Source organism: Cannabis sativa, chromosome 7 (genome assembly GCF_029168945.1).
Source record: "Cannabis sativa cultivar Pink pepper isolate KNU-18-1 chromosome 7, ASM2916894v1, whole genome shotgun sequence".
Lineage (NCBI taxonomy): Eukaryota > Viridiplantae > Streptophyta > Magnoliopsida > Rosales > Cannabaceae > Cannabis > Cannabis sativa.
In genome coordinates, this window is record NC_083607.1 from 36,419,213 (window position 1) to 36,431,682 (window position 12,470).

The following is a 12,470-nucleotide window of genomic DNA, read 5'->3' on the forward strand; positions in this document are numbered from 1 at the left end:
TTCTCTCTTTTTCACCAAACACAAGAGTTTCAGATCAACAATTCTTTCAGCAACTTCTCAATATGCCTATTCAGCCATGCCATGAACAATACTTAGGGCTACCTTCATTCTCAGGCAAAGATAAGACTCAATTATTTAGTGGAAGTACTGATAAAATTTTGAAATTGCTTAACTCTTGGAGAGAACAACTCTTTTCTATTGGAGGGAAAGAAGTTCTTCTCAAAGCTGTTGTTTAAGCAATTCCAACCTATGCTATGAGTTGCTTTCAATTGCCAATCAAACTTTGTACTCAAATTGAGCAACTTATGGCAAGGTTTTGGTGGGGTTCGTCTGCAAATTGTAATTCTATTAATTGGAAAAATTGGAAATTTCTCTACAAAGCTAAGATTCATGGTGGTATGGGTTTTCGTAACTTTGTTCATTTTAACCAAGCTCTTTTGGCCAAACAAGCTTGGAGAATCCTAGAATGTCCATCCTCACTTCTTGCTAGAGTTCTGAAGAGCAGGTATTTTTTGAATGGCAATTTCATTGATGCTACTGTTGGTACACAACCATCTCTCACTTGGAGATCGATTGTTTGGGGAAAGGAATTGCATCTTAAAGGATTAAAATGGAGAATAGGTTCGGGTGCTGTTGTTTTCTGCAATTCACAACCTTGGATCCCAGGCCCCTCGAATTTTAAACACCTAATGTTTTTTGGTAATGATCCTATTATCAAAGTTGCTAAATTTATTACTGATATGAGACAATGGGATGTTTAAAAACTCCAAGAACATTTCTGTCAACCTGATGTGGATAGAATTCTTTCTATACCATTGAGTTTGTTTCCTTGTGATGATGTTCTATTATGGCATTACACTACATCTGGTTTTTAAATGGTTAGGAGTGGTTATAAATTGGCCTCATAAGAACCTGATTCCCCTCTCCCAAGCAGCTCTCATACATCAGAAACATGGTGGCAGTCCTTCTGGGCTTTAAAATTGCCTTCTAAAATTCAAATTTTTGCTTGGCCTGCTTTCCATGAAGCTCTACCTACTGCTGCAATTCTGCAACATCGACACATTTCAGCATCTCCTCAATGTCCTCTATGTCAGCTAAGTTTGGAGACCATAAACCATGCACTTTTCTATTGGAATTAATTTTACCAGGATTTTAGATCTACTCACAAGTATGTTCATTTAACAACCTAAATATGAACTTCTAAAACGATAAACAAAACACATAAAAGTTAAGAATAACTTACAGTGATGGCAGCGGAATTAAGTGTCTCCTTCCACTCAGATCTCTAACCCTTGATTCCTGTCTGTAGCAGAGTATAATCAAGATCTGAGCCCGAATGTCCTTCAGTTGGATGTGATCCTTCACAGTCTTCCAAACTATGATTGAGGTACTAAATGATGTGTGTGGGCACTTCTCTCTCACAAGGAATCTCGAAATTTTCTCTCTATTTCTCTCTTGATTTCGTGTGATACAAAGGCATTCAAAGAAAAACCAAGATTAGAGAGAGGGGCGGCTTTATATAGGAAAAGGGAAGAGCTCAACTTTCCAAATAAGCAGTTTCCTCTCTTACTGTGTAATTGATTAACTGCCTTATTTAGTGTGATCCACTACTTTTCTATTATTGCTAGGCTTTGATTAGCAATTACATGGCAATTAAAATTGAAAATAATAATTGGGAAACATGCAAAGAGGTGGTCGGCCAAGGTGTGATATGGGCCTCACTTGGATTTTGCATTTTCCTCGATTTTATTTCTATTTCTCCAAAAATGCCATATTTCTTATTCTAACCATTTAAATGCCAAAACTAATTATTTAATAACTAAAATAGATTATTGAATAATATGTTCATTTAAAATAATTATTAATTAGACATGCAAAGTCTCTCAATTAATAATTAAACCTAGAAACCTTTTTATTTACAATTTCATCCTTAAACTGTTAGAATTCACAAATTAGACATAGTCTAACTTTTAGAATTATAATTGATTAATTATAAATCAATTATAGAGTCTTACAAACAATATAGTCTCAACTAGAATGGGGACCATGGATCTATATTGCTGAGCTTCCAATAAGTTAAACCGATTTACCAAGTAAATCCCTAACTTATTAATTCATTGTTGAATCCACTCTTAGAACTTGGAATTGCACTCTCAGACTTATATAGAGCATATTATATGTTTCACAATATCCATATGCTATCTCATTTAACCATTGTTATAATCTTAATGTGATTAAAAGATCCTCTATATAGATGATTTCCATCGAGATGAAACAAATTTACCGTTTACACCCCTCAATGTATTTTGCCCCTTAAAACACTTAGTTACCTGTAAATGATGTTTTATTGATCTAATACATAGTCACTGAAACAAGAGCTCATCAATTTACTTCTATTTAACTAAGCTCGAAGGGAATCATCACTTGACTTCTATACACCAGTAGAAGCTATAGATTCCATATTTATGTTCAGCACTCCCACTCAGTTATGCTATCATGTTCCCAAAATATACATATCACCCTGACCCAAAAGTAGGCTTAACTAATAAATCAAAGAACATGAATAGCACTCCTGAGATTTAGCCTGAGCATATCAGGATTTAGATTCTCTTAATCTAAGATCAACTTCTGATATTGACTTGGAAAGATACAACGGCAAGTTTATAATATCTTATCTAAGTAAAATATCGGTCCAGTCCAATGTATACTCCATACATTCGAAACTAGTATACTTACCAATGTTCTGGAAAGAACATAACACTTACTCCAAGTGTAAGTATACTTTATCGCTGATTATCACATCAGTGTAAATCCAAAACACTGATGAACAGGGACTAAGTCTTTTGAATCATATAATCACAATCACATTCCACTGTATTCACAATACTGTAATTGTGAATGAATATATATTCTGGATTTAACTGATTTTGTGCATATATTAAATATTTATATTAAACCATAAACATGTAACATACATGTAATCATAAATCACTTCAAAATTCTAAATTGATAACTAATCAGATTGTAATGGGTTTTATTTAGGGCACAAAACCCAACAAACTCCCACTTGCACTAACATAAAACAAGTTGTGCATTACAATCAATCTTTCGTCTCGATCCTCTGATCAAGTGCAGTATATTTGAATCCACTCATATTTCTGGAACCAGGTTCATAAAACTTATGAAACATCCTTAACTATATGCTTTACTCATCAAGGGATACTGAAATCCTTTCTGCTCATTAAGTACATCTGAACAAACAGAAGACATATCTCTCAAATTTTAAAATTTGGAATTCAGATAATGTAGTGTAGAATTTTCTTCAGTAAAATAACTTTCTGGTAATTTCGAATTTACAAAGTTATCTCTTCTCTAATGAAGTTGAATTATTATAGATGGGTTTTTACACTCTTCTACAATGATTCCTCCACCCCCAGAGTAACCACCATCTCAAAATTCTTAATGAGTCGGTGTGGATATTAGGATCACTAAAGCATAGTTCCTTCTAACATATAGGTCACTTTTATAAATCTTTCTTGATTGTCCCCTAATGTTCCCCATTTGATTATATCTCAGATGGCTCCCACTCAATAGTAGATGTCTGGTTAGAAACTTTTAACCTTTTACTATTGTTTTGAGGGATATCTCATTGTGACTTATTATCTTAGTCTGAAACTGTAAGTTTCTCTAAGACTAGGTGAACAACATAGCACAGTCTAGTATTTGAAGTGTAAAATACTTGCTAGAGATTGAGCAATCAAATCAAGATACCATGAAATGTTATGAGGATTAGAAATCTTGGTTCAAGTCATTTGAATAGACTATGCAAAATTCTTCTATCTTATTCTCATAATTCTGATAAGTTATTTCTATCTGTGAATGGTTCGATTTGTTTTATCAGTGATGTTCTTAAGTTCTTATCACAAATGTCAACCAAATGAAGATGGGTAAAGAATTTTAATATTCTCCCACTCAATTAAGGTAATGTGATACATTATCAAAGAACTTTAATGGTATCATTAACTATTATAACATTAAATCTAAACTGGAACATATAATCAAGATCAAGGATTTATTCTGATAATAGCTAATTTATTATATTATTTCCATGTTTAAAATTATGTGTCACAAAGAGTACTGTGGAATAAAGTCCACCACTAAGTATATAGAGATTATGATCCACCCCTAAAGGTTGTAAAGATCATGATTCCCTAAGTGTGATAGAGAGTATGTGGAGTTGAATATAATCCAGAGTTCATTAGATATAAAAGATCGTTGAACTGCGTATTATTCTTAACTTTTCTCCACCCCTATCAGATCAAAAGATCTTTTTATTAAACAAATTATCAATATTTGTTTTAGAATTAACAATTATTCATAAACATAGAAATAATTTCTAGTGTTTATGTAGTAATAACTCTGTAAGGAGTTTAAATAATTATAGAATTTGTATCAATAATAAAAACACATACACATACAAACATAATAAATATAACAATTGGTAATTGATTTATAAGATAAAGTACTGAAGCTCAACTCATAAATTGCAATTAAAAATAAATTTTATTATAAACCAAAAAAAATTATTTGCAATATTATGAGAAACGAACAGGGAATAAAATCCCAAACTTGAAATCCAAATTGTTTGAAAAATTAAACAATTAATTCAAAAAAAATTAAATGAGCTTCTTCTTTATCATAGACGACCTCCATCCAAAATCTAGCTTTCAGATCCAACTCGCTAAGACAGCATCCGAGTTTAAGAAGCTTGAGCTATAAGAAGAATAATAAACAAGGTTAGTAGTCTAGAATTAATAATCCAAATGGATAATAATTCACTAAAACACATCAGTTTATAAAGAAATACCTTGTTTCTTTGCAAGAAGCTTAGGACATTGGGATTTCCAATGGCATTTCTCATTGCAGCAGAAACATTTTCCTTTTGGTGTATCACCAGAAGCTCCAGCCTTCTTCTTCTTAGCTGCTTTCGCAGCTTGAGCTCGCTTCTTGACATTTTTCCACTTCTTCTTATTATTGGATTTGGAAGTAGAAGCAACGTGTGCCTCAGGATTACTCGTCTTATTACCATTTCCAGAATTCTGAGGTTTATTCCCTCTTTTCTTGGGACCTCCAATCAAATTTTCATATGTCTGAAGGTCGTTGACTAACGTATGAAAGTCTTGTTCCTTCTTATTCATGACATAATTTGATGTATAGGGCAGAAAGTCTGGAGTCAGACTATTCAAGATGAGACTCACTTGAGTAGTTTGATCCATTTCAGCACCATGATTCTGGGCTTCCTGGAAATAACTTGCCATCTGGAGAAGGTGATCACGCACATTCTGATGGGGTTCCATCTGTGCGTTGATGAATTTCTTAGTCGCGTCAAAGAGAGACTGGATAGATGCCATACCGAATAGCTCAGTTAACTACGTCATGATTTCTGCAGCCGTGACAGTGTTAGCAAACCTTGTTTTCAAGGTGTCAACCATGCTGGAAAGCATGAAGTAACGAGCTTTATTGTTAGCATTCTGCCAACGCTCGAACTTCTCTTTAACAGCTTTGGTTGCATTGTCACCTGGCTGCTCAGGAGACGGCTCAGTCAACACAAACAGGGCACTTTCACCAATGAGAGCAATATTAATGTTCTCTCTCCATTTTGGGAAGTTAGCTCCATTTAGCTTATTTTCAGTCAACAGTGATAACATGGGATTCGACATTGCAATTCGGGATACTACAAGATAATAAATAGATATCAATTATGGTTTAACACAAAATCTTATTCAGAAATTATTAGCACATAGCAAGTAGGAATGACTAGAGAAAATACTAAAAAAAATACAATCCTAAATAATTTCCAAGGTTTTCAACAAACTGAGATCACTGTCCCGTTTAGGCGAGAGTCAAAGCTATCATCCAATGAATAGAGTTGTCAGCTCATCTAAAATGACAAACATTCTAGCAACCTTTTATTCGATCGAAAAGAGAATCCGACGTTGTCCCGTTTAGGCGAGAGTCAAGGTCATTCCTATTTCATGAGCTTCCACCATTGTTTCATACGTTTGTAAGTCTTATACAGTCGTCACCATTAGGGTGATCAATAATAATATAAAAAACTTATAAATATACTTATCTTTCGAGATTAAACGGCGCTAACTTGCTAATGAACGTTCCTCCATTAGGGAGGATTACTCACTAAAACAATAGCTATGTAAAACCAACAATGGAGATCGGATATCTTAATAATAATAAAGCTCATTATTTAAAATGTAATTTCTTCTATTATTTAGTTATTTTAAATATATATATTTATTAAATTTTAAATTTAGAATAAAACTCTAAATAAAATTTAATTTAATATTTATAAAATTAAACTCAGATGGTTAAGAAAATAAAATGAATTATTTCCATCTTAGTATTAATTTTCCAATAAATATTAAGAAAATTACTTAATTTAAGTTGTATTAATTTAAATTAATTTACAACTCAAATTAAAATTTTCTGCAAATATATATATATTGTATTTCAAAAAATATACAATTTTCGAAATACATTAAAATAAATCAAACTTTACTAGAAAAAATACTTCAAGCAAGAATACTATCTATCTAGATTTTCTTGACTAATTAATTCAATTTCTAATAATACATTTTAGTTCCTTTATTTTTAATTAATCATTAAATGAAAAAATAATTGATTTAAGTTGATTCAAAATTAATTAGAATAATTAATTTACAACTTTTATCTATCTTTCAAGATAAATTCAAAATCATCTTGCATAATCAAATGCAATTTCGAAAAAAAAATGATTAGTAAAATAAATAAAATATATTTTAAAAATTATTCAAATTTAAGTTGTTATAAAATACTCAACTTAAAATAATTTTCTATTTAATTAAATATCATGAAAATAATAATATTTAAGTATCATTATGAAAATCAACTTAAATATTTAGTTTTCAATTTAATTAAATGTATTAAATTCAGGAAATAAATAATTAAGTATAGAGAAGGCTTAATTATTAATTTCCAATTAATACAAGGAAAAATATCCTTAATTGAATTGTGCCAAAATTAATTATTAAATAATTAATTTCACAACCAATGATATTTTCTTATATTAGAAATAATAATTAGTATAGAAATTCACTATCTAGAAAATATCTCAATTTAACTAAGTATCTTTTCAAGATTTGGAAAATATCTGATTTAAGTTATTATAGAAAGAATCTATAATTTACAACTTAAAATTTTCCAAATAAAATTTAATTAAATATCAAAATTAGGGTGTAACTACCTAATTTAAGGATATTCCATTTTAAGTTTATAACCAACTTAAAAAATATCTTTTAAGAATCTTCAATAACCAATTCCTAGAATTCCTCAACTTAATATTATATTCAAAAGATATTCAAATTTAAGTTAATAAGGAAAATTAGTAATAACTAATTCATAACTTAAATAGGAATATTTAATGAAATAATAAAAGTAAGTTTCAGAAAGAATCTAGTTAGTTAAAATTCTTTATTTAATTAAATACAAGAAAAATACAAATAGTTTATCTAGAAATAAAATTCTACAAACTATGTTTTTCTTAAATTAATTTCGAAGAAAGAAATTAATTATGTTGCTATTCAATTTTATTAGGTCAAACTAATTTAATTAACCTAGCACAGTTATCCAAATCAGGCAAATGGGCCTTCACAATTGGGGTTGTTCATGTGAGGGGGGGGCTGGGTTCAGTATGTCGTACCCACTTCTAAGGCTCCCAACTCTCACACAAGGCCCAAAAGAGAGGAACTTAACCTTAAAATGAACAACTGTTATTAATTGAATAGGCCTATTAACTAAATGAGCCTAAATAAAATCTATCAAGTTATGACATTTTATTTAGCAACAACAGCCTATATGTGTCTATAACAGAAATTAAACATATAGGCTCACACAGGCACACTGATTTGGATGGACCCTATCATGTTACTAGGTCATACACAGATGAAAGAATAATGTAAAAATTTACCTGTTACAAATTATTTACTTGACCTATTGACAATTCAACCATGGGTTAAAATAAGATCATTGGATCTGTCAACAAGTTAACCATGGCAATTTAGATCAAGCAATAATAGGTTTTAGAAAACTTACAAACAATCTAAAACATATACTCCTGCAACAAGTTAGATTTGGATAGTTGGAAGTAGGATTTATTTAATTTTAAAATATTAAACTTTATTTCGAAATAAAAAAAAAATCGGTTTTAAAGAATAAAATTTAAAATTAAACCTGCAATTTTGAAAAAATTAGGTTTTAAGTAACCTAAATATCATTTCAAAATAAATTTGCTAACTTTCCTTTTAAATTTCATGTTATCTAATAAATTAAATATTCAATAAAATAGAAAATGGTCAATACATACCCTTTTCTGATTTTACAATTTAATTTAAGTAAGAATAACAAAATTTAAAAGTTAACAAAAATATCTTATTTCCCCTTTTAAAATACCATGATTATAGTAATCTTATTCTAAATAAGGTCAAAATTACTAAAAAAAATATTTTTATAAAAAAAAATTAATTTCTGACCTTATATTTAAAAATAAGATAAAATAATCAAAATTTAAAAGAAATAAGAAAAGAGGTAAGCAGTACTTGATTTTAACCTATTTTCAAACTCAAATTACACTAATATCTAAAATTAATTTTAAAATAAATTAATTTATTGCTGATAATTAGATTTGAAAATTGAAAAACAAAAATCAAAATACAAAACTACACAAAAAATCGGAAGTCAATTCCATGAAATAGCATGAAAAATCGAAGAAAAAGAAGAAAAATTGCACACTGTACGGATGGTATGCGTTGCATACCACCCGCGCGCGTAGAGAGGGTGATTTGCCGAGTTTCCTCGGTGCTGGGAGGCTGCAAGCATCCCTTCATACAAATCTCAGTTCTTATTTGAAAAAATTTTGCTCAATGATTAAGATTGTTTGGACATCATTTTCAGGAATTGGGTCAGCAATTCTTCGAATGCTATATCTCAAACAATGAGTAATTTACTGTTGGGTTTTATGCCCTAAATAAAACTCATTTCAATATAATCAGATTTACTTATTAACATAGATCAGAAATAACATTTAATGTTGCATGGTTCACATGATTTATTTCATGATTATATGTACATAATGTATGAATTCATCTAAAACCCTTTTCACATACTTGATCCTGTTTATTGTGCTGTCAACACATTGGAAAGTAAACATGACTATGTGAATAAAGTTTCCTAGATTTATCAGACATAGGGTTTTACTGATATGATAATCTACAACAAGAGTTTACTTGCATTTGGAGAAATGCTATGTTCTTTCCAGAGCATTGGTTAAAGTAAAGCTCTGGTTGGATGCATGGAGTATGCATCGGAAGAGACCGATATTGAACTTTGACTTAGATTTATTAAACTTACCGTAATATCTATTCAAGTCAATATCGCCTAGTTGATCCTAGATCAAATGATCTTAATCCTGTTATGATTAGGCTCAATCTCAGGAGGCTATTCGTGTTCTTTGATTTGTTAGTTAAGCCTACTTTTAGGTCAGGGTGATATGTACATTTTGGGAACACGGTAGTGCAATTGAGTGGGAGCGCTAACATAAACATGGAATCTATAGCTTCTATCTGGCAAATAGTAAGTAAAGGATGATCTCCTTCGAGCTTGACCAAACGAAAATAAATGGTGGAGATCTCATTTCACATAAGCTAAAATATCATTTATACGGGGTTAAGTTTTTTAAGGATTAAATACATTGTAGGGTGTAACGGTAATCTAATCCCTTTACAGTGTAGATCATTCATATAGAGGATCATTGATCAAATTAGGATTATAACAATGGATAACTAATGATGTGTCTATATAGTAGAACATATAGAGCATTCTATATACTGAGAGTACAATTCTAAGTTCTATGCGTGGATTCAACGAAGAATTAATAAGTTAGTGAATTTTAGTAATAAATTCTTGATCTACTTATTGGAAGCTCGGTTATATAGACCCATGGTCCCCGCACTAGTTGAGAAAATATTTCTTGTAAGACTCATATAATTGGTTTTGATTAATCAATTATAATTCTCAAAATTAGACTATGTCTATTTGTGAAATTTTCACTAAGTAAGGGCGAAATTGTAAAGAAAGAGTTGTTAGGGGCATATTTGTTAATTATGATACTTTGTATGGTTCAATTAATAAATATGATAAATGACAATATTATTTAATAATTATTTATAGTTATTAAATAGTTAGAATTGGCATTTAAATGGTTGAATTAGAAAATTGGCGTTTTTGAGAAAATCAGATGCAGAAAAGATAAAACTGCAAAATTGCAAAAAGTGAGGCCCAAATCCACTATGCATGGCCGGCCACTTTTGTAGGGAATTTAAACTAATATTTTCATTATTTTAATGCCAAATAATTCAAACCTAACCCTAGTGGAATGTTATAAATAGATAGTGAAGGCTTCAGGAAATTTACACTTAAATTTTCTATTTTTTCCTTCAGAGAAAAACCTGAGCCTTCTCTCTCCCTATTTGGCTGACCACTCCCTCTCTCTTTCTTTCCTCTTAAATTTCGAAATTCTTAGTGTTAGAGTAGTGCCCACACACAGCAAGTGATACCTTAATCATAGTGAGGAAGATCGTGAAGAAAGACTTTCAGCAAGAAGGAGTTTCAGCATCAAAGATTCAGAGAAAGAGATCCAGGTTCAGATATTGATAATGCTCTGCTACAGAAAGGAATCAAGGGCTAGATATCTGAACGGAAGGAGTCATATTATTCCGCTGCACCCAATGTAAGGTTTCCTAAACTTTATATGTGATTATTTCATCGTTTTAGAAAGTTCATATTTAGGGTGTTAATCAACATACTTGTGAGTAGATCTAAGATCCTGGTAAAGTAATTTCGAACATTTACAATCTTGTGCTACTCATTTACAATCTTGGCATCATCACAAGTATGGACATATGAAGAAGGACATAAAAGAAGCTCATAAACATGTGGAACTGCTTCAAAATTCCTCTAACATAGATTCAGATCACTTTACAGCTCTTAAAAATTCAGAAACAATATTGGATGAATTGCTAGCACAAGAGGAAGACTATTGGCGACAAAGATCTCAGATCTCTTGGCTTAGATCTAGTGACTCAAATACTAAGTTCTTTCATCAATGTGCCAATGCTAGACACTCCAACAATAAAATTAAAAAACTAATAAGTGATGATGGCAGTGTTTACACCAGCAGCCGTGACATTTTGGAGCAGGTAGAGCTTTACTTTGCTGATATTTTCACTTCACAAGGTATTGATCAGCAGGCTCTTGAGAAAGTTCTCGACACAATTCCAGTTTCCATTACACCAGATTGACGAGCTGCTTTATCTCTTCCTTTTTCTGCTGATGAAGTGTATCGTGCATTAAAGTCTATGTCTGGAGACAGTAGTCCAAGAATAGATGGGATGTCTCTTATGTTCTACACCAACTATTGGCATATTGTTGGGCCTCTTGTTACAAATACTGTGTTGGATGTTCTAAATAATGGTGGTGATCCCTCTTCATTTAATAAGACTCTTATCACCCTTATTCCCAAAGTCAAGAAGCCATCCAAGATCACTCAGTTTCGGCCGATTAGTTTGTGTAATGTATTATACAAACTAGTTTCCAAAACATAGTTCTTCGACTTCAACCATACCTAGCAATGGTAATATCAGAATTCCAAAGTGCATTTCTATCTCAAAGACTCATTACAGATAATATTCGTATGGCATTTGAAGTACTTCATTCACTTAAAACAAGGAAAAGAGGGAATCAAGGTTATGCAGCAATGAAACTTGATATGAGTAAGGCTTTTGATAGGGTGGAATGGCATATTTTTGGAACATGTGATGTTAAAAATGGGTTTTGGTATTCAATTGGTAGAGTTGATTCTTCGTTGTCTACGCTCAGTTTCCTATTCTTTTTTGTTGAATGGTTCTCTTCAAGGGTCGGTTACTCCTCAATGTGGCATCAGGCAGGGTGATCCATTATCACCCTATCTGTTTCTAATTTGCTCTGACGGCTTTTCTAGGCTGCTGCAATATGAAGAATCTACTGGTGCACTTCAAGGTCTAAAAGTCTCAAGATCAGCCCCCCAGATTTCACATCTACTTTTTGCTGATGATAATGTTCTTTTTTGTCGTGCTTCTCGGTCTTCTGCTAGAGCTACTCATCGATGTCTTAATCTTTATAGCCGTGCCTCTGGGCAAGTGATTAATCCTGACAAAAGTGTGTTCTTTTTTTTACCAAACACAAGAGTTTCAGATCAACAATTCTTTCAGCAACTTCTCAATATGCCTATTCAGCCATGCCATGAACAATACTTAGGGCTACCTTCATTCTCAGGCAGGGATAAGACACAATTGTTTAGTGGAATTACTGATAAAATTTTGAAA

General features: G+C 31.5%; 1 protein-coding gene across 1 annotated transcript; it reads left to right on the forward strand.

Annotated features, from left to right (window-relative positions):
- The first annotated feature begins 254 nt into the window (after positions 1 to 254).
- On the forward strand, positions 255 to 978 carry LOC115696604 (uncharacterized mitochondrial protein AtMg00310-like). The gene is made up of 2 exons (XM_030623497.1): positions 255 to 543; positions 884 to 978. Exons 1-2 carry the CDS (start codon positions 255 to 257, stop codon positions 976 to 978), a joined length of 384 nt encoding a protein of 127 aa, XP_030479357.1.
- The last annotated feature ends 11,492 nt before the right edge of the window (positions 979 to 12,470 follow it).

Excerpts from the sequence above, each read along its gene's own strand:
- LOC115696604 (XM_030623497.1), top strand. The coding sequence starts at position 255 with ATGAGTTGCTTTCAATTGCCAATCAAACTTTGTACTCAAATTGAGCAA. Across the intron at positions 544-883 it reads TTTCATTGATGCTACTGTTG|GAGTGGTTATAAATTGGCCT; the intron begins GTACACAACCAT and ends TTAAATGGTTAG.